At 42.2% G+C, this 27,834-nt stretch overlaps 1 protein-coding gene and 1 long non-coding RNA gene across 6 annotated transcripts in view; one reads left to right on the plus strand and one right to left on the minus strand.

Annotated features, from left to right (window-relative positions):
- Nucleotides 1-27,834, plus strand: part of TRAPPC11 (trafficking protein particle complex subunit 11) — a 59,317-nt gene that overhangs the window by 555 nt on the left and 30,928 nt on the right. Inside the window, exons 1-16 of one of the 4 annotated variants that reach the window (XM_053257669.1) lie at nucleotides 36-205; nucleotides 436-577; nucleotides 1,814-2,038; nucleotides 2,725-2,894; nucleotides 5,618-5,688; nucleotides 8,020-8,134; nucleotides 9,270-9,369; nucleotides 13,655-13,728; nucleotides 16,863-16,959; nucleotides 18,451-18,584; nucleotides 19,351-19,498; nucleotides 24,757-24,850; nucleotides 26,080-26,159; nucleotides 26,237-26,315; nucleotides 26,403-26,457; nucleotides 27,261-27,406. In XM_053257669.1, the coding sequence (XP_053113644.1) occupies nucleotides 1,835-2,038; nucleotides 2,725-2,894; nucleotides 5,618-5,688; nucleotides 8,020-8,134; nucleotides 9,270-9,369; nucleotides 13,655-13,728; nucleotides 16,863-16,959; nucleotides 18,451-18,584; nucleotides 19,351-19,498; nucleotides 24,757-24,850; nucleotides 26,080-26,159; nucleotides 26,237-26,315; nucleotides 26,403-26,457; nucleotides 27,261-27,406 (1,567 nt within the window). In that variant the 5' untranslated portion in view covers nucleotides 36-205; nucleotides 436-577; nucleotides 1,814-1,834. Of the gene's footprint in view, nucleotides 1-35; nucleotides 206-435; nucleotides 593-1,813; nucleotides 2,039-2,724; nucleotides 2,895-5,617; nucleotides 5,689-8,019; nucleotides 8,135-9,269; nucleotides 9,370-13,654; nucleotides 13,729-16,862; nucleotides 16,960-18,450; nucleotides 18,585-19,350; nucleotides 19,499-24,756; nucleotides 24,851-26,079; nucleotides 26,160-26,236; nucleotides 26,316-26,402; nucleotides 26,458-27,260; nucleotides 27,407-27,834 lie in introns of those variants that run through there. The other 3 variants (XM_053257668.1, XM_053257667.1, XM_053257666.1) reach the window with 3 other exon arrangements.
- Nucleotides 9,217-12,681, minus strand: LOC128328079 (uncharacterized). Of its 2 annotated transcripts, none has more exons than XR_008308987.1 (4): nucleotides 11,899-12,681; nucleotides 11,602-11,686; nucleotides 11,241-11,342; nucleotides 9,217-9,686 (listed from the first exon to the last, which is right to left on the minus strand). It is a non-coding gene; the product is annotated as an uncharacterized LOC128328079 (long non-coding RNA). The 2 variants fall into 2 exon arrangements; XR_008308988.1 differs by having other exon boundaries at nucleotides 9,217-10,186.

Below are 27,834 nucleotides of genomic sequence, written 5' to 3' on the forward strand. Positions count from 1 at the left end.
CGCCAGGCAGGACAGGATAAGTGCGGGGGGTGGGGTGGGGCTCAGCCTGCCGAGGAGGTCGGAGCGAGGATGCAGGACAAAACCTTCCAGGCAGGGCTCGACACACCCTGAGCAGCACTGGAGAGAACGGTGACGCTGCCCTTGTGTTGCAATATGCATATGCAATGGGAAGCTGACTTTAAAACAAACAACCGGGTTGCTGCAGGTATTGTTGCGCTGTGCCCATTCGGTTAAGGGGACCCACTGCAAGTCTTTCCCCCACAATCCTAAAGCTGGGTTTCGGGAGAAAGAAAGCCCCTTGGACTAAAAGTATAATGTGGAGGGACGTGGTTGCCACTAAGAGGAAAATGCTTGTTTGGTTTGCTGTCATGAAGCATAGAGCATGTTGGATCAAATTGTGGTTTATGCCCGTCATACTTTCTTTATTCTTGGTAGCAGAATAAATAAGACCAGGAGGACTAAGGGGCCAGCTATGCATGAAGTTGTACTCTGCACTCCTGCCTGCCTCTCTATCTTGTACTGCTGCTGATTCAGTGTAGACTGGAATCAAAACCTCATCAAGGCACACAGAAGGCAGGTAATTGCACAGAAGGTAATTGTACTCAAATAGAACAGTGTTATTTCATATATTTGACTTGATTTGTGACACACTTTCCAAAACGTGTGTCACAAAAGGGAGGAGAGCTGGTCTTGTGGTAGCAAGCATGACTTGTCCCCATAGCTAAGCAGGGTCTGCCCTGGTTGCATCTGAATGGGAGACTTGATGTGTGAGCACTGCAAGATATTCCCCTCAGGGGATGAAGCCGCTCTGGGAGGAGCAGAAGGTTTCAAGTACCCTCCCTGGCTTCTCCAAGATAGGGCTGAGAGAGATTCCTGCCTGAAACCTTGGAGAAGCCACTGCCAGTCTGTGAAGACAATACTGAGCTAGATGGACCTATGGTCTGACTCAGTATATGGCAGTTTCCTATGTTCCTAGGTTTGGACCCCCACTGCTTGCTTTAAATAAATGCTTTAATCTGGGAGGGTTCTCTTTATGCATCACTTGGGCATCTTTAGCATATATAAGAAATAAAAGAAACATTGATATTTATTAGGCCTAGAGTGCCACATCCTGAAGGATTGTTGGTTTGAGCCCAATCTGTATGCTTGGCAGAGTTTGCAGTTCTCACCTGGAGATGGGACATCCCTGCCCCGCTGAGCAAGGCCCTCGCAAACTCTGGCATCACTAGTGTGTATGCACTTGGGCAACTTGACTTGTACATCCAGGAATAGTATCTGATGTTAATTATTGCGAATTAGCTTTTCATGTTCCTGTATCAGACCATTAGTTCATATAGTATTTGTCTACAGTGGTAGCAGTTCTCCAGGGTTTCAGATGGTGTTTCTTTTCAGCCCTACCTTGAGATGCAAGGAATTGAACCTAGGGCTTTCTTCATGGAAGGCAGGTGCTCTGCCACTGCAAACTTTTCCAAGATAGAGTTGCTAGGATCATTCCATCAGTGGACATCTCTACCTTTAAGAGTTCCTTAGAAAAGAAAATGCCATCTTTTGTGGCTTTTCCCATTATAGCACTACAGATACAATAGAAGATGCATCTCTGTCAGTGTTATTTAAAATTGCTTGTGCTTTCTGAGGTATAAATTACTAGTACATTACTTGTACTGTTGACTTCTGTTTTGCCTAGCAGCCACATCTTGTTCAGAGGTTTTTCTTTTCCTTTCAGGCCACTGATATGACAAATAGTATATATTTATTGAGAAATGAACTATTTTGTTTGGAAAATGATTGAACATATGCATGATTGATGTTTCAGATTTTACTGCAAACTGTCAAGATGAGTCCTTCACAGTGGGACTTTCCAGTGGAACTGTGTTGCCGGCCTATGGCCTTTGTTACACTTACAGGCTTGGATGTAGTGTATAATGCTGTTCATCGGGCAGTTTGGGATGCGTTTTGTGCAAACAGGAGAGCAGACAGAGTACCAATTTCTTTCAAAGTACTCCCTGGTGATCACGAGTATCCTAAATGTAGAACAAAGGTATTGCTCCAAGGCTTTTTTTTCCAATAAGAAAACAAAAAATAATGTGGTGACTATAACTTTACTGTAAAATATTTACTATACTTGCAGCGAGTCTTTTGGGTTTTCAAGTCACTTGTTTCCCACTTATGATTATTTAAACACTAGAATTAACATTTTAAAGGGAAAGCTTTTATAACTTAGTAGCTAAAAGACTGAGCTATGGATCAAGACTTCCCTGGTTTGAATCTTGCCTCTGCTATGAACGTTGTAGTTTTAGGCAAGCCCCTCCCTCACATGTAGAGAATTGCAATATAGAGATAATACTGATCTTCCTGGTTGTTGTAAAGATAACAACAAAATATATAAAGTGCTTTCAACATTTAAAAACACTATATGAATGTTTTAGGTGTAGAACTGTGGCTTCTGTCTGAAAAAGGAGTTTTTAAAAAGGCTGGACTTACTTTCTCTATTAATTAATTAATACAAAGCAAAACATGCCATGCTGAGGCAATTCAGAGGAACTTCAGCATTATCCTAAGCATGTTTATTCAGAAGTAAGTCCCACTTTTTCTGTGAAACTTCTCTCCTTATGTGTGTATTTAGGATTGCAACCTTGGTGATTAGGGTAGGGCAGTCAGGGATTATGTTCACACATTTATGAGAATAGCATTGGTGGCTCTGTCTAATATTTTCAATGCTTGCAGAGAACTTCATACGAATGGTACATACCAAAAGGTATCTTGAAGACTGGCTGGATGAACAAGCATCTGAATTTGGTACCTGCGCTTGTTGTGGTGTTCTATGAGCTGGACTGGGATGAACCACAGTGGAAAGAAAAGCAGTTGGAGTGCGCTACTCGAGTTGAAATTGTCAGGTATAGTTATCTGGTTTCCTAAATATTAACTTTCTATTATTATTACAGTGAGGGAAATAAGTATTTGATCCCCTGCTGATTTTGTCCGTTTGCCCTCTGACACAGAAATGACCAGGCTATAATTGGAATGGTAGGTTTATTGTAGCTGTGAGAGACAGAATAACAACAAACAAACCCTCAGAAGCCCAGTGCCCAAAAGCCAGCAATGGATTTGCATTGTAGTGAGGGAAATAAGTATTCGATCCCTTCACAAAAGATGTCTTAGTACTTGGTGGCAAAACCCTTGTTGGCAATCACAGAGGTCAGACATTTCTTGTAGTTGGCCACCAGGTTTGCACACAACCCCGGAGGGATGTTGTCCCACTCCTCTTTGCAGATCCTCTCCAAGTCAGAAAGGTTTCGAGGCTGATGTTTGGCAACCCGAACCTTCAGCTCCCTCCATAGATTTTCTATGGGATTAAGGTCTGGAGACTGGCTGGGCCACTCCAGGACCTTCATGTGCTTCTTCTTGAGCCACTCCTTTGTTGTCTTGGCTGTGTGTTGGGTCATTGTCATGCTGGAATACCCATCCACGACCCATTCTCAATGCCCTGGCTGAGGGAAGGAGGTGCTCACCCAAGATCTGACGGTACATGGTCCCGTCCATCGTCCCTTCGATGCGGTGAAGGTGTCCTGTCCCCTTAGCAGAAAAACACCCCCAAAGCATAATGTGTCCACCTCCATGTTTGACGGTGGGGATGGTGTTCTTGGGCTCATAGGCAGCATTCCTCCTCCTCCAGCGAGTTCAGTTGATGCCAAAGAGCTCGATTTTGGTCTCATCTGACCACAGCACTTTCGCCCAGTTCTCCTCTGGATCATTCAGATGTGCATTGGCAAACTGCAGACAGGCCTGTACATGTGCTGCCTTGAGCAGGGGGACCTTGCGGGCACTGCAAGATTTCAGTCCTTCACGGCGTAGTGTGTTACCAATTGTTTTCTTGGTGACTATGGTTCCAGCTGCCCTGAGATCATTGACAAGTCCCCCCCGCCCCCGTGTAGTTCTGGGCTGCTTTGTCACCGTTCTCATGATCATTGCAACTCCACGAGGTGAGATCTTGCATGGAGCCCCAGACCGAGGGAGATTGACAGTTATTTTGTGTTTCTTCCATTTGCGAGTTATCGTGCCAACTGTAGTCACCTTCTCACCAAGCTGCTTGGCGATAGTCTTGTAGCCCAGTCCAGCCTTGTGCAGGTCTACAACCTTGTCCCTGACATCCTTCGACAGCTCTTTGGTCTTGGGCATGGTGGTGAGTTTGGAAGCTGAGTGATTGCTTGCTACTATGGATAGGTGTCTTTTATACAGGTACTGTAACAAGCTGGGATTAGGAGCACTCCCTTACAGAGGATGTTCCTCATCTCAGCTCGTTACCTGCATATAGTGAAAAGACACCTGGGAGCCTGAAATCTTGCTGGTTGATAGGGGATCGAATACTTATTTCCCTCACTACAATGCAAACCCATCGCTGACTTTTGGGCACTGGGCTTTTGAGGGTTTGTTTGTTGTTATTCTGTCTCTCACAGCTACAATAAACCTACCATTCCAATTATAGCCTGGTCATTTCTGTGTCAGAGGGCAAACGGACAAAATCAGCAGGGGATCAAATACTTATTTCCCTCACTGTATTTATTTACACAGTCAGACAGGTGTTATTGACTGTCTTGTTTTATCCAGACATCGAGTCCTTCCCACCCTGGGATGGCTGAATTTTATTGTCAATGTTGTTGCTGTTGTTATAGATATCATCACAGAATATAGGCTGTTCCCAGTATTATTATTATTATTATTATTATTATTATTATTATTATTAATTCAATTTCTATACCGCCCTTCCAAAAATGGCTCAGGGCGGTATAGTACCTGCTTAATGCAAAAGTGTACATAGACTTATTTTCTATGTTTAGATTTATTTAAAGCATTTTATCCCACTTTTCAGCCAGCAAGACTTTCAGAAGAGCTTACATGAAATCAATAAAACTAGCAAATCAGATACTTAGGAAGACCTCTTTGAAACAGACACTTTAAAATGGTCTGAAATTAGGAATGTGTCAAAACATGATTCGACGTCTGAATCACAAGCACAATCCCTTTAAAACTGAGGGCTTACACAGCCACTTTAACACAGAGGAGAGCAGGTATCCCTGTTCCTCCTCCGCTCACCGCCATTGTTGTACTCACGTTGCTCCCCCCAGCTATCAGCGTGTGCCAGCAGCGCTCTCCCTCAGCTGCCCTTGCATGGCATTGGCAAGCACATGGCCGCCGCACATGCGTGGAGGCCATATATGTGTCTGCGCTGCCTGGGGACAGCTAGGGGAGAGTGCCGCCTCCATGTTAAAGGGGCTGTGGAATCCCTCTGTTTTAAAGGGGTTGTGCTTATGATTTGGATGCCTAATAGCATTTCGGCACATCTCTGTCTGAAATGCTCCTCCATAGGGACAAAAGAGACTTTTTTAGATTTCTTAAAGAGGGTCCCTGAAGCACTCTAACAAAAGGCAAGTAAATATTCTTATTGCTCCTTAGCCCCATGAGATTTAAAGCATATTTGCTGTTGACTGTTAAAGAAAATAAAATCTCTTCTTTTCAATGATTAGGTAATTACTTTGCATAATTTTTCAGTCAGTATGGTCTTCATAGACTTCAGTTTTCTGACTATTTTTATTATGAGTTGCTTATTTTGTTCTTATAGGCAGAGTTTGCAGGGAAGAAATACAAAAGTTGCTGTGGTTCTGATTCAGAAGAAAACACCATTACCTCCAGGTATTAAATCAAATTCGAGTTGAAATTTGAGACTCTCAGCTTTCAAACAAATGGAGTAAATCCGATGTTCTGATGTGATTAACTTTTGCTGAAAGGCTATGGCTTTAAGCATGCTTAACTTTTTGCTGGATTGTGACTTAGGGTCCAAAATTTCAAAAGCAAGGACTAGTAGTTTATGAGAAATCGTATGTTTTTTCCAATGAGATGGAGAATAGGTGTCCATGTTCTTTGGCTGATAAATATTTATTTGCTATATCTGTAATGTTTCACAGAAAAAAGCAAATTTTCCCCACTTAAGATTTAAAAAGCAGGCTTAGACTTAACATGTTTGGAAGTTATGGATTCATTATTAATATCATTAAAGAGATGTATACCACTTTTGAACAAAAAAACATTCTCATGGCAAAATAAAATAATAATAATAATAATTTGATTTCTATACCGCCTTTCCAAAAATGGCTCAGGGCGGTTTACAAAGAGAAATAACAAATAAGATGGCTCCCTGTCCCCAAAGGGCTCACATTCTAAAAAGAAACATAAGACACACACCAGCAACAGTCACTGGAAGTACTGTGCTGGGGGTGGATAGGGCCACTTACTCTCCCACTGCTAAATAAAGAGAATCACCACAGTAAAAGGTGCCTCTTTGCCCAGTTAGCAGGGGATAGAATAGAAATAGAATAAAATAAAATAGAGTAGCCCTGTTCCTAAAAGGTTTGCAATCTTTTTTCTTTAAGACCCACACACAAAAAACCCACCAATAATAGCCGTTAGAGAGATGCTGTGATGGGCTGATTCCCCCTACCCTCTGACTGAATATGACAGCCACCAGTTTAAATTATGCATTTATCCTTTTAGCAGGGGTAATAGGTGTTGGCCCAGTTCAGATTTTTAATGGACCATAGTTTAATCTTGTTTCCATGTGACATCCCTTAGCCTTAGGTGTGTGCTTCCCCTCCAATTACTGTGTGAGGGGAAGAAGGATTCTACTTTTGATCATGGCTTAGATCTACTTAACCAGTTGTATCCCGGTGCCAGATCCTTGCTTGTTTGCAAACACTTTAGAACAAGCCAGGCTTTGCTGCATTCAGCTATCATTGCAAATCTTGCCTTGTTCTAAGCCAGGACTGGAAATAGAATCCTTTTCCCCCTCATGCTCAAAGAGGAGGGAGGTAAGCCTCATCTCCAAGATAGAGGGACATTGGGCTGAACCAGGGTTAAAGTATGGTTCCACATGATGTCTGAACCAGTTCTGTATCTATAGACCTGGCCTATTAACTTTAAGATTAAATTTGAATTTCAAGAGAGCAGGGCTGATTTGATTTAAATAAAACTGATTTAAATCATGATTTAATTTTAATTATTTGAATCACTAGTCAGGAAGATTCTATTTAATCATCATTTTCTAGTAAAAATACATTCTTGTCTAGTATAACCTTAATACATATTCAGAGATGTAGATTTCATTTTTAGAAGGTAGGCAAACACTTTTCATAGTGCTGTTTCGTGGGCAACTAGGCCTTGCATTTCTTTCTTGCACTGTTTGCATTTTGCACACATGCCTATCTTATCCACAGGTACAGGAACTTCATTAAAATATTCCCAGGTGGAGTCTCTTTTATGGCCTGCTGCCCTGATAGGTGTTTCCCTTCTACAATGGAGTAGGGGTGTGCATTGTCCGGAATCCCCGCGGTCCGGCATGGGTGGGGAGTTTCTCTTTAAGGGTGGTGGTGGTAGTACTTCCCCCCCCCCCGCCGCTCTTCCCCCTCCGGCGCTGGCGGTTTCCAAAATGTTCTTGGGGTGGCAGAGTTCCTCCCTGCCGCCCCTGCCCCCGTCGTTGTCCTTGCTAGCGTAAAAGTAGACAGAGCTGGTGGCGCGCATGTGCCCTTTGCGGCGCGCGCGCTCGTCCCCGCTGCTGGTGCGTGCAGCGTGATACATGTTTCAGAGCAGAGATGTTCCTTTTAAGAAGTACAGGTTAAATAGAACTGCAGATTAGTTACTATGCCCTGAAAAAAGTCAAGTTATTCCTTCTGGTTCCATTAAAAAAATAATGAAACCCCCTTCACTATTGATAGTGCTACCGATTGGAATACAGGGCAGAGGAGCACTCTAGTTGGTATGGATTGTGAAGATTTTGCTGTAATGAATTTTGGAGATACTAAAATTCATGTTTGAGCTTTCTTATTTACATTCACAGCTCTAAAGATGATTAGTCAAACTGTTAATGTTTCACAAAAAGCAGATGATGATTTACTGCCTAGTAGATTTAGCTAGTCAAGTTTGAGATATTTACAGATTAGGGCTGTTGATACTACTTCTTAATTTTCTTAGGAGAAGATGTTATTGCTTCTGAAAGAGCAGCAGCTTTATGCAATGCTTGTGATCTCTCTGGGAAATCGCTTTTTGTTTTGCCGCACACTGATCACCTTGTAGGTTATATTATAAGGTAAGTAAATTATATGCGGGAGGCATTAGGAATGTGCACGGAACCAGTTTGGTGTTCCCTTTCTGGAGTGCCAAACTGGTTCAGTCCACCGGCATCCAAATCAGTTCGATGGGCGGGGGATAGCTTTAAGGAACAGGGAAGGTGCTGCCTCCCTGTCAGCCCCCGCCCCACCACTTTTCCCCGCTGGCATCCTCCAAAAAAGCAGGTGCTCTGGACTGAAGCATTCCTGCTTGCAGCCCTGATCAGCATTGCCACATTAATGGCTGATGCACGTGGCAACGCTGGCTCTTGGCTGATGCGTGTGGTGATGCTGATTGGAGCTGCAGCCCAGCTTTTTTGGAGTGTGCTGGCAGATAGATAGCAGCGGGGTGGGGGCTGGCAGGGAGGCAGTGCCTTCCCTGTCCCTTAAAGCTACCCCCCCCTCCTGGTAGTGCACTAACTGGTTCTGTCCACATCTCTAGGAGGCATTTCTGTGGTGGTTCTTGACTAAAACTGTAGTCCTAGGCATGCATACTTAAGAATAAGCCCCACTGAACTTAATGGGACTTGTAAACACAGACCTAGGCAGCAAAGATAGCTAGCTTTAGAGGAGAGTTAGGGCATATTTTTAAAACAGCCTCCTTGCAATTCCACACCTTTTCTTTCCCCATGACTTTTAACACATTTGGGATGTTTAGTTTGTTTGCCGCATAAAGCATAGAACACTGGCAAACATATACTGCTGTACTCACCACTTCTTTAAATCTGAGAAAGCCTATGTGCTCCCATTCCATGGTGCTAGAGCATATATTCCTTAACGTTTTGGGGAAGGAGTGAGCACCCCTATAGCAAGGCAAGTAGTGGCTGACGTGTTGAGACCCTTGCCCTCTTTGCCTTCAGAAAGAGAAGTATTCTATCCCTGCCTTACAACATAGATGTGGATATTGTTCAGCACAGTTTCAGAGCTGACTTGAAATATTAGTATGCAATAAGTAAAATGTAGTGAGTATGTGTGAAAAGCTCTGTACTACCTCAGTGAGCCATTTCATTTATTATTTGCCAATTTTGTACCCAGAATATCATGCTCTGAATTGTAACCTTCATATGCTGGAATTGCTCTTTCAACATTAAGAAATTGTGTAACATTCTCTTATAGGTTAGAGAACGCTTTTTATGAACACACACAGACTTACTACTATACGGAAATTCGAAGGGTGAAATCTCATAAAGAATTCTTGAACAAAACAACTCATCAGGTATAATGTATAATGAATGAATGAATAACTGTTCCGTTCTCCTAAAGCTGTTTACTTTGATGCAGTATTTAGGACATATTGTAAATAATATTCATTGATCTGAATTGAGATCCGCTGAGATCCATAAAAATGGGTAATGCACCTGTGCAGGACACTCACTGTAGAATGCCACAGCTCGTCAAGGCAACCGAGTCTCGCCCTCATATCTACAGCATGCTATTTAAAGGCGCCTGTTCTTCAGTTCTTTTCTGACTGCCATTGCATTCAGTCCTCTGGCTGTTGATCCTCATCGGTTAGGTTCTTCTTTCTGAGTTCATCTGTAAAATAAATCTATTGGACTATCAGTTTTGTCTTGGAAACAGCTTCCGGGCTACAAGTTGGTCTATCCCTAAAAATGGCTGAGGAGAAAAGGAGCTGCAAGAGGTGCACAGGCTGTAATGCCAAGTTTCCCTCCAAGATCTCCATGACCTATGCTTAATCTGCCTGGGAGAGGAGCACAATGTCTTCTTGTGCAAGATATGCTTATCTGTTTTAAAGCAGACAAGAAAAAAATCGGTCCTTGTGGCTTCATGCTGACATTTATGATGAGATGCGAGTTCTTCGACATCGGGGAAACCCCGCCCTGTGAACTCATCGTCGACCGAAAACTTCATTGTTGGCATCTAAGCCTCCTCCTATGAAACCACAGCCATCGACTTCAAGCTCGACATTGGCATTTTGAATTTCAAAGGTCTCTTCGAAGTCCGCTTCCCCTTTGACACCAAAGTGTTCAAAGTCAAAACGCAAACAGTCAGGATTGGAGGATTCTTCCTCTTCTCTGAGATCAAAGAAATCCAAAACAGTGTATTTGAAAAGGGACAGGACACCATCTCCCTGCCCTCGAAACCCTCAACCTCTGGTGTCAGGGTTGACAGACATCGCTTGAAGTTGAGAACTTCGACCTCAAAAGAAAGAAACAACTGACATGGGAAACGCTGGGAGTCCTCGATGTTGACTATATGCCGACGCCGAGATTGTCGACATCGAGAGCACACTCTCTGTCTCCAGCTCCCACTCAAATAAACTCTTTGCCTCTGACACCTACAGATGGGCGTCTAGAAACCCCTTCGTTATCAACCCAAATTCAATTGATTCCAAAAGCGTGAGTTCCATTTTTGACTTTGAACACGCCAGTGCTGTTGGCATCGAGGTTGGTGACTCCACGATGCCAAGCCCAGATGCCGACTTTCAATGTTGAGGATGAGGACAGGGATGCGTTATTAGATTCTACCACTGCCCACACCATGCTTTCAATACATTATTCCAGCTCCAGCAATCCTTCAGCATCTATGTTTAAAAGTTTTCTTCGACAATCATCTGAAGCAGGAACTCCTAGGGAATCAGTTGCAGTGCAGTCCTTGGTCCACTGTACTATGACACCGGGTACACTGACTGCTGCCCATTTGGCAGAATCCTCGCCATGGCATATGTGTGGCTTCGCACATTCATCGGCTGCTGGGGCGACACTGGTATCGGCACCTATGGGGACTAGATCTCCTGGTTTTCCTTACAATTTTCAAGAGGATCAACCCTCGAAGTGCTCACAAACTAAACCATATTTACTGCTAATGACAGTAGTGACTCCAATCTGTGCTGTACACACACTGGCTGGAGGTGATAATTTAGCCATGCCATCACAACCTACAATTTAAACTGTTTTGGTGGCAATACAAATGGCTTCCAGAGCCCCTGTCAAAGTTTTAAAAGATATGGCTGCACAAACTGTTTACAAAAGCCTGGAGATTGGGACACAAACACCAAATATTCCCACTCCGTGGAGGACAACTACATTGAGACACAAACATACGCACCACCTTCTCCATCTCACTCACCTTCTGATCACCATGGCTCTTCTGACTTTGAGTCTGATCTAGATGACCCAGACAACTGGGTAGATTCTCCAGTTGATGTGCCTCCAGTTACCCACATCTCCCCTAATAAGGAAATGAAAGTGTATCACCATCACATTAGGGAGATGGCTAAAGCACTACGTCTTGATCTCAAATCTGAACTAGACACTATTGATGACCCTGGCTCTAATTTTATGACTAAGTCTGAATCAACTCAGCCCATGGCTCTGCCTGTTCGCCCAGTCATTTCATGGGCAGCACAATGTGCTTGGAAGGTAATATATACCTAAACCCCCTCGTCTGAGCAACTGCATATTGAGTTCAGGTGAAAGATAATGAATACCTTCTGAAGCATCCCGCTCCTAACTCCCTAGTCATCAACTGCGCCACTTCATCATCCTCTAAGTCTGGTCACTGACATACTACGCCTGCAGACAAAGAGAGGGGGGAAATGGATTTTTGGGGGAGAAAGATTTATTATACTTCATGCCCATCTGTTAAGATTGTGAACTATTCGGCATGCACTGCAAGATACACCCATGGCTTATGGGAAGATCTAAAAAATGCCCTGGAGATAATCTCTCCAGAAGAATTTAAAAAGCAATGCCAAGAAACATTGGGTTATATCAGCGGCACTTACCTGCCAACAATTGAGCACTGCCAAGCTCCTGGCTGAATCTGAATCACACTACTTGGCAGCCACAATCTCCCTGTGGAGGCATGCAGGGAGATAGTTCCACCAACCTGTAGAGCAATATGAAAGAGAGAATTGAGGGCTTACCTTCTGATGGTAAGGGCCTTTTCAGTGAGGACCCTGACTCCACGATGGAGAAAAGGAAAAAAAATCTGAATTCACCACCAAAACTTTCACTGCATCTACCTCTTTCTATGGCTCCAAATACCGTCCTTATTCGAAACAGAAGTAAACATTCAAACAACGGGAGTGCCATGACTTTTGGAAGCAATACCAACCTTATCACAAACTCCCTTTTCATGCAAGGGCAAGGGGAAGTCAAATCAACCTCAATGTACGAAGCAGACTGAGCCTCAGAAACATCTTTGAGGTTCAGATCCACCCACTGTCACCACTACACTCCTCCCTTTTCCTGCCACCAGGGGCCGCAACATCTTGGCAAGTGAGGGACAACACCAGTATGAATGGGAAACCAAGACAGAATACATTACACCTCTCTTCACAAGTTGGATATGGCAGACTATAGATCGCTTTGCCACCTCAGAGAACACAAAGTACACTCGTTTCTGCTCCATGACCCACAATCATGGGGGGATGCCTTCCAGCTGGATTGGCAGCAGGAGATCCCGTATATGTTTCCTCTGAACAATTGAGTGGTTGCTCACCTTCTGACTGCCTCAACATTGGGTATCCTGGTGACCCAGACAACCATGGTTTCCACAGGTACTTAAACTGTCGGGGAATCGTTACCAGAGGCTACTACAAGAGGTATATCTCTTAACATGGGATAATGGCAGCATACTGCATCCAAACGTTCTCACACTCTGCTTAATAGCATGGTGAATCAGCTTTTGAGTAAGATCCTTCTAAACCAAAAGAAGTCATCCACCAGACGTAATTACAAAGGCAAATGGCTCCGTTTCAAATCCTACGCAAGGATGCATGGCTGTCATCCTACCCAGGCCACAATCAAGGATGTACTCCTCTACCTGTCTGTTTTAAAATTACAAGAGCTGGCAAATGTATCTCTGAAAGTACATCTAGCAGCACTATCGTCAAAACATCCGGGCTGTGACAGAAAGATTCTCTTTCCATACACCACACTTACTATCTGGGTGTGGAAAGAGAGTCTTTCTGTCACAGCCCGGATGTTTTGACGATAGTGCTGCTAGATGTACTTTCAGAGATACATTTGCCAGGCCTTAATCGATGAGCTGCAGCATTCTACCATGAGGGTCCTACGCAGGCACATTACCCATTCTTATGGATGTCGATAGATCTCTACCAGATCAATAGTTACAGGTGAGCAACCTGTTTTTATGCAATTATTTTAAAGATGAAATTAAGCTAAGAGTTTTGTGCTTACCATTCATGTTTCAATGGATGCCCGAACATTAAAATAAACTTTAAAATAAGTTGCCAGAAGTGGGCAACTTATATCCACTGTGGCACTTTTATGCTGAAGCATCACAAAAAGTTTCCTGATAACAGATGATGCAGTGTTGCTCTCACAATCTCTCACTTCGATCCTGAAGTTGTCTGCCCCTTCTGTGTTGAAAAGCAGTAGGTAGAAATAAACAAAAGCACAATTGTTTCACTGTTTGGGGCATATATAAGCATGGCATGAATCGGCATTAATTGCTTAAGTTATAATCTTCATGCTATCACAGTTCTGAAATATTACAAATTGATTGTGTTGCAGCTTTTGTTTGTTAGACATCAGTTCAAAATAGCGTTCTTCAGTGAGTTGAAGCAGGATACACAGAATGCTTTAAAGTAAGTATTCTTAAGCAGAGGTTATTTCTTATTTTTATTTTTCACATTTATATACCACCCCATATACAAATCTCTGGGTGGTTTACAGATTAATAGGTCCAACAAAAAATGAGTGGGAGAATTTTTGTTTGTATATTCAGCCGCCAATCTTGCATCCTCATGTGGTACAGAGGTATACAAGGCCTCCACATTCGTAGTACATAACAAAACCTTTTCTTCACTTGTTATATTTTCAATAATATTAACAAAAGTCTTAGTATCTTTTATATGACTTCCTTGTTCTTCTACAAAAGGATGCAAAAATGGTCTAAATACTCTGATAATGGTTCCAATAAGGATCCCACAGGTTGATATTATTGGACATCCTAGAGGACGAATTCTATTTTAATGTAATTTTAGTATAATCTAAAAAATAGGTATTCTGTAGTCACCCACAAGCAAATTTTTGGTCTGTTTATCAATAGATCTTAAAATATAAGCTTCTTGAACACAAATTTTAATTACAATTCTTTTCTTCTTACTTTGATCTACCTTTAATTTCGTATATGACTTTTGATCACTTAATTGTCTTTCTATTTCCTTACAATAATCTACTCTGTTCATAACCACCACACCACCTTCTTATATTATTATTGAAAACATAAGTGTAGAAAAGCTTTTGTGATGTACTATGAATGTGGAGGCCTTGTATACTTCTGTACCACATGAGGGTGCGAGATTAGCAGCTAATTATTACTTTGGTTTACAGATAAAAACATTAATGGTAGTTAAACATTAAATCATTTAAAATAACTAACAATAAAACTTTAATACATTATGAACTAAAAGCCTGACAGAATAGATGTGTGTTCAGATGTTGCTTAAAAAACAGCCAGAAATTGAAAGGTTATGATGTAGTTTGGGGGCGTGTTCCAGAGCTCTGAGGTAACCATAGAAGCTGCCCAGTTTTGTGTCACCACCAAATGAGCTAGTGGTAACTGCTGCTGGACCTCCCCCAATGATCTTAGTAGCCAACCGTGTTCATAAAGAAGAAAAAACCTTTATGAGGTTAAAATCAGTTCCCTTTGCCTGCATAGAAGGTCTCCTCCCTTTGTGGGAGAGGGAAGAGGTGGAGGGTGGGTCACCTTTCTGCTGCTGTATGCTGCTACTCTTCCTGGGTAAACTCACTTGAATTGAGGTATGCTTTCAAACAGTTTGCTCTTGTGTCTGTTAACAATTAGCTGCTGCTCTTTCTGAAAGGAAGAAAAGTAGTACCAAAGACTTGTTCACTTTGGTATGGTGAACAAATTTGTTTATTTAATTTAAATCCCGCCCAAACATACGTCTCTGGGCGGCTAACAATTAAAACATATATAAAAATTAAAACAATGCAACATATAACACATATATAAAAGTTAAAACAATACAATAGTTTAAAAACCATAAAATTAACAAACAGTATTTTTAATTAAAAACCTGAGAAGGCTTGGGTAAAAAAAAAGGTTTTCAAATGTTTTTTAAAAATAGCCAGAGATGGGGACAATCGTAACTCAGCAGGGAGTGCATTCCACAATCTTGGGGCAGCAGCTGAAAAGGCCCGTCTCTGTGTGACCACCAAACGAGTTGGCGGTAACTGGAGACGGACCTCCTCAGATGACCTCAATGGGCGGTGGGGTTCGTAATGAAGAAGATGCTCTCTTAAATACCCAGGACCTAAGCCGTTTAGGGCTTTATAAGTTATAACTAGCACTTTGTATTTTGCCTGGAAACCTATCGGCAGCCAGTGTAACTCCCATCGGCAAAGGAGTAACATGGTCTCTCCGAGATGACCCAGAGACCAGCCTGGCTGCCGCATTCTGAACCAATTGAAGTTTCCGGACTACGTACAAAGGCAGCCCCATGTAGAGCGCATTACAGAAGTCAAGTCTGGAGGTTACCAACAAATGTACCACTGTTTTGAGGTCATTGATCTCGAGAAACGGACGCAGCTGGCATATCAGCCGAAGCTGATAGAACGCACCCTTGGCCACCTCCTCAGCCTGAGAAACCAGGGAGAGGTGTGGATCCAGGAGTACTCCCAGACTGCGGACCTGTTCCTTTTGGGGAAGTGTGACCCCATCCAGAACAGGTAGATCAAAATCATCTCTGAAGTTCTGACTCCGCACAATAAGTACCTCCGTCTTATCTGGATTCAGCTTCAGTTTATTCTCCCTCATACAGCCCATTACTGCTTCCAGGCAGGCATTTAGGGAGGATATGCCATCACCTGAAGGAGTTGACATGGAGAAGTAGATCTGGGTGTCATCAGCATACTGATAACACCCAGGTCCAAATCCCCTGATGATCTCTCCCATCAGTTTCATGTAGATGTTAAAAAGCATTGGAGAGAGTATGGAGCCTTGAGGGACACCATACTTGAGCTCAGATTTTGAAGAGCAACAATCTCCAATCGACACCATCTGGAATCTGTCCGAAAGATAGGAGTGGAACCACTGTAAAACAGTGCCTCCCACCCCCAACACCCTTAGACGTTCCAGAAGGATACTATGGTTGATAGTAGTTGAGAGGTCCAAAAGGACCGCTGAGAGGTCCAAAAGGACCAACAGAGTCACACTTCCTCTGTTACTTCCCAATTGGAGATCATCCATCAGGCCAACCAAGGCAGTCTCCACCCCATAGCCTGGCCGAAAGCCAGTTTGAAATGGGTCTAGATAATCAGTTTCCTCCAAGACCGTCTGGAGCTGAGAGGCCACCACCCTCTCAATTACCTTGCCCAGCCACGGGAGGTTAGAGACAGGACTATAATTGCTCTACTCTGAGGGATCTAATGAAGCCTCCTTTGAAGAGGTCTAATAATTACCTCCTTGAGGCAAGGAGGCATCCTGCCCTCCCTCAGAAGTTCCCTCAGAAATACCTGTAGGATCTGGCTGGAATACTGCTGCTTCTTTCATTGCAGTAATTGAAGGATTCAAATGGTGTCATGGCATACTGCCTTTTGAGTAAAAGGAGGAGGATCAGTGTGTTCTCTGTATCCTAGATAGAGTAATTCATTCTGAGACATGGAAGCACAGATACCTGTTATGTCCATTTTAGATATCTTGATTGTTGCCTTTTTTTTTTTTGTAACGATGAAACTAATAAGAAATTTTATTTAGAAACTACAGAACAGCATATAATCTTGTACATGAATTGAGAGCTCATGAAACAAACATGTTGGAAATCAAGACGATGGCAGGATTTATAAATTATAAGGTAACAACTGTTTTTATTTTAAATCGTCAATCTGTAACATTCAAAACTATAAAAATAAGTTGTTGTATTAAACTTATAACAATATTTAAATAGGTTAAAATACATATGCTGTGTTGCTGATTGGTGAAAACTCGCATGCTCGGAATTACCATGGTTTTCTCCCTGAAAAATGCTAGGATGCTTATAAAGCATGAAATATAGAGTGGCATTACTTCAACTGGCAGTCTTTTGTAGAATAAAGTCTTATTTATTTGATAGAACTGGAATCTGCAAAGGACCAGTAATATGCGATCTATTGGAGACACACTTGTAATGTCTCTCATCTTTTAAGTATTTTTCTTTGCACCCAGCATCCGCAATGGGTGGCAGCACTCACAGTTTTCCTTAACCCCCTAGAGCAAGGAACTCTGTTCCAGACAAAGGAAAACTTTGACATTTAGGTACCTTCTGGCACTAAGTTAGTTGTTGGTTGACATCCAGACTAATGTGGCACATTCTGAAAAAGTTTCTTGTACACAATTAAGGAGGGGCTCTCCTCCCTTTGCAGCCCACTGTGCCTCCCAAAAATATGTCCCTAAGGATCCCAGGGTCCTCAGGAGGTAAGAAGAAGAAGAAGAGCAGAAGGTTCCACGTTCCCTCCCTGGCTTCTCCAAGATAGGGCTGAGAGAGATTCCTGCCTGCAACCTTGGAGAAGCCGCTGCCAGTCTGTGAAGACAATACTGAGCTAGATAGATCAATGGTCTGACTCGGTATATGGCAGCTTCCTATGTTCCTTCCTAAGAGGAGATTGCTGCAAATTGCCCCTCCCCTCTCCTGTGCAAGAAACATTTTTCAGTTTGCAGTGCTAGTTTGAATGTCAGCCATTTTATTTATTTATTTTTACATTTATATTCCGCTCTTCCTCCAAGGAGCCCAGAGCAGAGTACATAGTTAAGTTTCTCCTCACAACAATCTTGACAAGTAGGTTAGGCTGAGAGAGAAGTGACTGGCCCAGAGTCACCCATCAAGTATCATGGCTGAATGGGGATTTGAACCCTGGTCTCTCTGGTCCTAGTCCAGAACTCTAACTATTACACCACACTGGCTTGTAGCAAAAGTCCTTGTTGAATAATTCTAAGGGCAAAGCATCATTCTCAGTTGAATATTCCAACTCGAGGGAGCCAAAATGAAAATGCAGTGTAGGCAGAATGAACAATATGAAAGTCATATTCCTAGTGAGCTTAATGGTGGTGAGCCAGTCCAGCCATAGAATTGGTATCTGAGAAGTGAATTTCCTAATGCTTTCAGCCTCTAGCCAGATGGGTTTGTAAAGATCAGCCTCAGTCTTGCCATATAGACAATAATGGTAGAGAAGAATATAGGAAATATTATAAAACTAACATGTGCCTGTTAATGTTAACCTGCCACAACTGTATTGAGTTATAGTGCTTCTGTGAATTTGAGCTATTGATGATTGTAAAATATTCTAATCAGTGTTTTAAATCTGTTTAGATTTGTCGCCTGTGTTTTCAGCATAACACACCGCTGGATGCAATTGCACAGTTTAGAAAACATATAGACTTGTGCAAGAAAAAAATAGGGAGTGCAGAGTTGGCTTTTGAACATGCTGCCTGGATGTCAAAACAGTACGTTTTTAGCTAAGTTTTAATACTGTCGTTCATGAATAGGTGTGCTGATTAGAGCTGAAGATGCTACTGATCAACTTTTAAATTGTGATCCACAATCCTTATCACATTCAGCATCTGCTCCCTAACTGTAGAATTATGAGGAAGTCAGTTGTTTCCATTATACTGATGAAGAACTGAAACAATGCAACATACTTGAGACTACTTAATGATGCAGTGGAAGAATTGAAATATACACTGAAGTGGCTCTTGTCCAAGCACATAATACTGCACACTGCATAAAACTGAACATAGACCTTCTGGGGCAGCTATTACTCTAGTGGTGGGGAATAGAAGAATTTTGATCAGATCTTTGTTTAATTTTGAAAATTGTTAGTCCTCATGAGATCACTTGGATTTTGCTTAGAAATCTTGAAATACACATTGAAAGCATGAAAATAGAAATATATAGTGCTGTGTTAGCTGTTCATTATTCTTGTTCTCATTTGAAGCACATATTGATCTCTGTTTTCATACTTACCCACTATTACTATGAGAAATGGGCAGCTTTGGCCTTGGTTTTTAAACTTTATATAAAGTTTAATAAAGTTTATCATAAACTTTAAAATTGGGATTTTGGACATTGTTGCAAGAAATCTGATTGCTACATGGCTTGTATGTTGTCCACTCTTCTTGAGATGTATTGTTCTGTGGACAGCTTATCTGCCTGTAAAATCTCCAAAGTGTGTGAATAACCTTTGTTTTTTTGTGTGAACTTTTTTTGCAGATTTCAGGCTTTTGGGGATTTGTTTGATGAAGCTATTAAGCTAGGGTTGACAGCTATTCAAACTCAGAATCCAGGCTTCTATTACCAGCAGGCGGCATACTATGCACAAGAACGGAAGCAACTGGCTAACCTTCTCTGTAATCATGAGGTGAATCACAGACTATTTTGTAATTGAGCTCATTTATTGGCTTTATTCTTATTTATTTGTTTTATTATGTATTGAATGTATATACCGCCTAATATAGAAATCTCTAGGAGGTGTACAGAATTAAAACTTATAAAATATAAAACATTTAAAATACATAAAGATAAAAATCATAATAGATAAAAACACACTAAAATTTAAAAATTTGCTTTCAGTTAAAAGCCTGGGAAAATAGGTACGACTTCAGGGTCCTCCTGAAAACAAACAGAGAAGGAGATGCTCTTATTTCAGCAGGGAGTGTGTTCCAAAGCCCAGGGGCAGCTGCAGAGGAGGACCGGTCCCACGTTGCCACCAAACGAGTTGGTGGCAGTCGTAACGGAATCTCTCCAGATGATCTTAATAGATGACAGGGTTTACGACAGAGAAGGCACTCTCAAGTAGCCTGTACCTAAGCCTTTAAGAGCTTTATAGGCAATAACCAGTACTTTGTATTTTGTTTGGAAACATAGCAACAGCTAGTGCAGTTGTTTTAGAATCAGTGTTGTGGTCTCTTCGGGTAAACCCATAGACCAATCTTGCTGCCCCGTTCTGTACCAATTGTAGTTTCTGAACTACATACAAAGGCAGCCCCATGCAGAGTGCATTACAGTAGTAGTCAAGCCTAGAGGTTACCAGCATATGTGGGATATGGTGCTGGGAGTGTGCACAGCAGTTCTGGGGCAGCTATTACTCTAGTGGTGGGGAATAGAAGAATTGGTGCTGGCAGAGCAGCTGGCCATTATAGGGGAAGGGAATTTAGTAACTGTTTCCACTGCTAACTGCTTTGTCAACTCTCAGGCCTCGGGGAGCAGCCCCAACGACCCACAGAGTCTGGCCTTGCTCCTCTGCAATGCCAGGTCAGTCCGGAATAAGACCGAAATTGTCCACGATTTGATCGTGGATGAGGGAGCTGACCTGGCATGTATAACTGAGACCTGGTTGGGGGAGGCGAGTTGCCCAGTGTGGGCTCAGCTTCACCCACCAGGTTACTCTGTCGTAGAGGAAGTGAGTGGGAAGGTGGAGTGGCTGTGGTCCATAAGAATACCATTTCCCTTACCAGGTCCCCTGTGAGACAGTTGACTTATATTGAGTGCATATTTTTGAGGCTGGGAACTAGGGATAGATTGGGGATACTGTTGGTGTACCGTCCACCCCGCTCCCCAACTGACTCCTTAACTGAGCTGACGGAGCTGGTCGTGGAGTTGATGTTGGAGTCTCCTAGACTTTTGGTGCTGGGGGACTTCAATACCCACTTTGGGGCTGGCTTGTCTGGTATGGCTCAGGAGTTCATAGCAGCCATGACAACTATGGGCATATCCCAATTAGTTTCTGAACTAACTCATGTTGCCCGCCACGAACTCAGTTTAGTCTTTTGTTCAGATCAGGGGGGTATTCGTGGGTGGGGGATCCGGTGGTTTCCCCATTGTCATGGATGGACCACTACCTGTTTAAGGCTGGTTTCACAGCCGCAATCCACCCCTGCAGGGTTGGTGGACCTATTAAGATGGTCCGTCCCAAAAGGCTGCTGGACCCAGTAGGATTTCAAAAGGCCTTGGAGGATTTTGTTGTTGGTGCGGCCAGTGATTCTGTCGATGACCTGGTGGGAACCTGGAATGGGGAACTCATCAGGGCAGTAGACATGATTGAGCCTAAGCTCCTTCCGACCTGCTTCAAAAATGGCCCCTTGCTATGCTGAGGAGTTGTGCACATGGAGGAGAACTCAGTTCGAATCTGACAGGATACAGCATGTGACCCATCTGAAGACTTATGCGATGGTGGTGTGTGCAGCGAAAAAGAGATTTTGGTCTGCACACATTACAACTGCAGGTTCGCGCTCAGCAGAGCTATTCCTGGTTGTGAGGTGTTTAGTCTCTGCTCCTTCTACTTCAAATCAGTCCCCGGGGTTGTTCTGCTGTGATGCTTTTAATGGGTTCTTTGCAAACAAGATCTCCTGTATTTGGGCTGACTTGGACTCCACTGTTTCTGCAAGGTCTATGGAGGAGGTGTCTAGAGATCCCTTTTGCAGTATTAGATTGGATCAGTTTCAGTCTGGGACTCCTGGGGATGTGGACAAGCTGCTTGGGGCAGTGAGGCCTACCACCTGTTCTCTGGATCCTTGCTCGACTTGTCTGTTTTTATCTAGCAGGGAAATTGTTGGAGGTGGCCTAATTAATATCATAAATGCATCGCTGAGGGAGGGTAGGGTGCCTCCTTGTCTGAAAGAGGCAATGGTTAGACCATTCCTAAGGAGGCCTTCCCTGGACCCCTTAGCGATGGATAGTTGCAGGCCAACCTCCAATCTCCCTTGGTTGGGCAAGGTGATTGAGAGGGTGGTGGCCAACCAGCTCCAGGCAGTTTTGGAGAAAACTGATTATCTAGACCCATTTCAAACTTGCTTTAGAGCAGGCTATGGGGTTGAGTCTGCCTTGGTCAGCCTGATGGATGACCTTTACCAGGGAACTGACAGAGGGAGTGTGACTCTGGTGGTTCTTCTGGATCTCTCGGCAGCGTTGGAAACCATCGACCATGATATCCTTCTGGATCTCCTGGGGGAGTTGGGAATAGGGGACATTGCTTTGCAGTGGTTCCACTCCTATCTCTCAGGTAGATTCCAGATGGTGGAGCTTGGTGACAGTTCCTCTTTAAAATGGGAGCTGTTATATGGAGTCCCTCAGGGCTCCATTCTGTCACCACTGCTTTTCAATATCTACATGAAACTGCTGTGTGAGGTCATCAGGAGATTTGGTGTTAGGTGATACCAGTACGCTGATAACACTCAAATCTACTTCTCGTTTTCATCTTCAGGAAATCGCACTCATTCTCTAAATGCCTGCCTACAGGCAGTAATGGGCTGGATGAGGGATAACAAATTGAAATTGAATCCAAGCAAGATGAAGGTGCTCATTGTGGGGGCTCAGAATCTGAGGGTTGAGTTAGATCTTCCTGTGATGGATGGGGGTTACACTCCCCAGAAGGAGCAGGTGCGCAGCTTGGGAGTACTGTGTACTTGGGAGTACTGAGTACTCCTGTGTACTTGGGAGTACTGAGTACTCCTGGACCCAGGTCTCTCCCTGGTATCTCAGGTGGAGGCCATGGCCAGGATTACTTTTTATCAGCTCTGGCTGATTCAACAGCTGACCTCAAAACTGTGGTGCACCAGCTGGTAACCTCCTGGCTTGACTATTGCAATGCGCTCTATGTGGGGCTGGCTTTGTATGTAGTTTGGAAACTTCAATTAGTTCAAAATGTGGCAGCCGGATTGGTCTCTGGAGCAACCCGGAGAGACCATATTATGCATGTCTTGACACTGCTGCCAATATGTTTCTGGGCAAAATACAAAGTGCTGGTTATTACCTTTAAAGCCCTGAACAGCTTAGGTCTGAGTTATCTTAGACAGTGCCTTCTTCTGCATGATCCCCACCAGACATTAAGGTCATCTGAGGAGCTCTGTCTTCAGTTACCACCAACACGTCTGGTAGTGACCCAAAGGCGGGCCTTTTCTGTAGCTGCTCCTGGGCTGTGGAATGCACTCCCAGCAGAAATCCGTAATTTGAGTTCACTACTGTCTTTCAGGGATTTTAAGCTACGGTAAACTGTTTTAAATTGTTTTAAATGGTTGCCCTGGTTTTCCAGGGTTTTTAGCTGTTTGAATGTGTAATTGGTTTTATTTTGTTTTTATAGTTTTGATTTTAATTGTTTTGTTTTTATCCTGTTGTAAAATGACTTATCCTGGTTATTTTGGAAAGGTGGTATATAAATTGAACAAATAAATAAAATAAAATAAATATGTACCACAGTTTTAAGGTCCTCCTAAACCATCTCTCAGATCCTGACCCCCTACAGACAGTACCTCTGTTTTGTTTGCATTCAAGTTCAGCCTGTTGTTCTTGCACGGCTTTCTGCACCAGGCACCTACAGTTTTGAGCGTGCCAGTGTTCTTCCAGCTGTGCTGCCACATGCTGAGCTAGTTGTGTGAATGCTGATGCCATGCACTGAATATAGCACTGATGAGTTTTCTCATGCCATCAATATGTTGCTACAGTTGCAACTACATGCAAAAAGCTGGTCTGCGTTCATTCCTGTATGTATGTTGGTATTTGTGTAAGTGGCTATGTGTGTGGCAGTGCAGCCAGAGTCTCCATGAGCTAGCTAGAAACCATATATAACCATATCTAAAGTAATGTTGAAAAGAGAATTTCTTAATTCCTGAGTGAATTCCAAATAAAGGATAAATTCCAGAATAAAAAAGCCAGCTAAAGATTAACCCCCAGCTAAAGATTCCACGCTGAACAGTGGTTTGTCTAATGTCTGTTGTAAGGATTCTCTTATGAAACAATAACTTTTATTGTTCATGCATGAGACTGTCAGTCAAAAGGGCTAGGTTTGTATAGTATGGCAAATGTAGGCAGTGTACATTTTAAAATTTCCAAAATCCCAACAGCATTAATTAATTACAGGTTTATGGGTGACCTTATTTGGATGCAGACCCTAATGTGATAGAAAGCTATCAGTGTGTGAACACTTTAAGTAATGTGGAAAAACTAAAAAAGGAGTTGAAATAGTTGTGCTGTAGATTTCAAACATAATCCCGATTAGATTTTATCCAATCCTAGCACATCACCCCTGCAGTGGCTGTTGCAGGTATCTACTTTGTGTTTCTTTTTAGAATGTGAGCCCTTTGGTGACACAGAACCTCCTCTCTCGTGTGCTCTCTGTAAAACACTTTGGAAATTTCTGTTGAAAAGCGGTATATATGTAGTAGTAGTCGACCATCTGCAATGGCAGAGAACTCTTTGTGTATGCAAGTCTCACTTGCCATAGGGCCAGGATCTGGTTTGATGGCATGTAAGGCAAACACCTTGCTGGTGCTCAGCAGGTCTGCAACTGGATGGGAGACTTCCTGGGAACTCCATGCACCCCATCTTAAGTTCCAACATGGGAAAAAGGAGGAATATAAATGTACAACATAAGCAGAATTAAGTAACCAGCTGTGTGGAAGCTCTTATTTTTATGCAAATATGCATGTGCACACACACAGTCCTATTCTCAATTACATCTGTATAAGTTAAACAGAAGCATAAAGATCCTATGCAATTGGTATGACACAAATGACTCTCTTTGTGGGTGTGGGGCTCATTTGACTTTGAGAATTTTTCCTTGGATTGTGTGTTCAGTTATTGCTCTGTGCCATACATTTTTAAAGGTTCTATTTGAATTCACAGCCTTCTGTGACATATCCCAGTCCAGATCCGCTGGAAACGCAAACTGGAATGCTAGACTTCTATGGACAAAGGCCATGGCGGCAGGGAATAATAAGTAAATACACTCATTATTTCCTTTTTATAGAGGTTAAGTGACAATTAGTTTTCAAGTGATCTCAAGCATTTATTTCACCAGTATTTTTCAAACAGTGTTCTGTGAACTCTGGGGCTACTCACTAAGATAATCGGTAATGGTGGACAAGCATTCCTGAAAGACAGCTTGCCACTTTTGATCTTCCCCTGAAATGCACAACCCTAATGGAGTATTGATATATTCTAGCCTGCATTTTTAGCTCATGTAAGATTATTGTAAGCCCCACAGGCCTGACCAGTGTCCTAGATGAGCTGTTTGCCTTGGTATATGCCTCAGGTTTCTCTGCATCACAGACTGCTGCTGTGGCAGAAGTGCTGAGGTTTCTTGACTGATATGTCAATATAGAAAACTTTTTCTCAAAGAAAAATGTTTGAAAACAGCTGTTCTAACAGATGAAATGCCAGCTGACTTCATCTTGTCTGATACATATGTTTGTATGTATGTTTATACTTCACTCCAGACCCTTGATTCTGGGACAGAGGTTTCATTGCATAGATGGAGCTCCTCTACATCTAATTCTTGCTTCATTCATTTCAGTGGAGGAAATGTATCCACATATGTGTTCCTTGTGGATAGAGATCTGCTCCCTTTGTTGAAATGAATAGGGCAGAACGCTTTAAACCAAAAGCAAAAAAATATATACTTTAGAAACATGGAGGGTTCTGGACTAGGGTGACTGTGAATTAAGTTTATGATCTTAAATCTTTAGTCTAGAAGTTGTATTAAGGATTGGAATGTATTTTCTAGATAAATACAAACTTTGGCAATGTGTGGCATGAAACATGTAATTGTTGGTAGCCTCTATAATAGCAAGAAATTAAATAAGTTGTCTTTCTAAAACCTACTGCTTATGGATTGTTGCTAAGGAACATTGAATTGTGAAGCTTTTGGCTTGGTTGCTAAGGGTAGTGATTTTCCCAGTAGGCCTGTCTTAAAGCCTAGCTCTTATACATTTTGGATATTTGTATGTTTAATTATTTGAATATATCTTTTAGAGCAATATTCTTAAAAGAACAAAGAATCTGGTGAAGTTCTGAAACATTCTTTCTCCTAAGATACAACAGTGTGTAGAATCTACACACTCTTGAATTGTAACTAGGCTTGTGTCTAACATAGTTACACTAACAAAGTACATACAGTTCATTCTGGAACTGGGCAAACTTAAATGGATTTTTCATTGTCATATGCAGGCTTTGATCTCAATGATCCTGAAAAGGAGAAAGTGGGGATTCTGGCACTGCAACAGAAGGAGAAAAAGGTTCTTCACTCTGTAAGTCCATTTTCCAACAGGCTGTAGTTTCTCACTGAAAGTATAAATATAACTAGACTGATGTTTTTATTTATTAGGAACTAATAATCACCTTGCTGAGTAATGCAGTCGCCCAATTCAAGAAATACAAATGTCCAAGAATGAAAAGTCACTTGAGTGAGTTTCATTTGTCTTAACAAATAATTAAAAATATATTTACAGGGAGTTTTAATACTTGAAATAACCTGATGGTGTTCTTTTCAGTGGTTCAGATGGGTGAAGAATATTACTATGCTAAAGATTATACAAAAGCTTTGAAGTAAGTATGGTTTCATACATTTCCTATTGTGTGCTTTTAGACCCTTTCACATTTGCTGGAAAAAAATCCTAATTCTGATTTAGTTCTAAACAATTTTTTTAAAAGCAATAATACTTTTTGAGTAAATATTGTAGTATTCAAACATTATTAGTATTTTAAAAGTAGCCTTGATCCAGCAAAGGGCATTCTTTTTGTGGCACGGCAATGATGTGCTTGGTACCTGTTGCTGACTTCCCTTATTCAGTATTCATGGCTACATACAGTGGCTTGGTTCAGACATAACACAGAACCATGGTTTAATCCTGGTTTCATGCAATTTCTGTGAGCTTTTGGCTCATGTGCTCCCCCCCACTTTTGTGGGGGGATGTACACGTAGAGAAAGCTTTAAATTTCTGGTTCTAGTTTAGAACTAACCAGCAAATCCAAGTTTGTTGTAATCAATTTGCAAACAACTCATGACAGTAAATTAAAATCCAGTTTAACCAGCTTTAAAAATAAAATAATGTACTAAATATAAGTCAGGCATATGAAACTGGATCCAAATTGATTTAGAGCATTTGAAAACTTTCCTAGAAAACTCACATTACTGAATCTAAATAATAATGTGTCTGTCTTATTTAATTACACTCGTATGGTACAATCCTATACATTTTTACCCAGAAATAAATCCCAGTGATTGTTGGGGCTTATTCCTAGGTAAGCGTACATAGAATTACTGCCTTTGCTGTTCAAAAACAACAAATAAAAAGTTGTCACGCCCATTAGCTTATTTAAACACATGTTTTCTCTTTCCCTTCTTCCAGGCTGCTAGATTATGTTTTATGTGATTACCGTACTGAGGGATGGTGGACCCTCCTTACTTCTATACTGACCACAGCTCTTAAGTGTTCCTACCTCATGGCACAAATAAAAGATTACATTACATATTCATTAGAGCTGCTGGGAAGAGGTATGGAAATGCACTTTAGTTTTGTGTAAAGTTGATACTACCTTTGTCTGAATGTTTGTGCAAACACTTCTGTTTCCCTAACGGCGGGGGGGGGGGGGAAGCGGCCTTTATTCATTTTAAATTGCGACGCTCCGCTCCCCCTTCCTCCCCCCCATTAGGAAAACAGAAGTGGGGAGGCACACACGGGGGAAGAGTGAGAAGTGTGCACTTTTCACAGTTCCTGGGCTCCGTTTATCATCACCTTTTAACATGTCAGGCTGTTCTTTGACTCTTAGTCACTTAACATGCAAAGGTAGGTAAGAGAGTGGAGAGATCACTCAGACATTACAGATCTGTCCTTGGCACATGAGATCCTATGGGTCTTTTTAAAGTGTAGATGATGAAGGAGAAGCAGTCTCTCTTTCTAGCTCTCCCAAACTGGAGAGAGG

Source organism: Hemicordylus capensis, chromosome 5, assembly GCF_027244095.1.
Source record: "Hemicordylus capensis ecotype Gifberg chromosome 5, rHemCap1.1.pri, whole genome shotgun sequence".
NCBI classification, from domain to species: Eukaryota; Metazoa; Chordata; class Lepidosauria; order Squamata; family Cordylidae; genus Hemicordylus; species Hemicordylus capensis.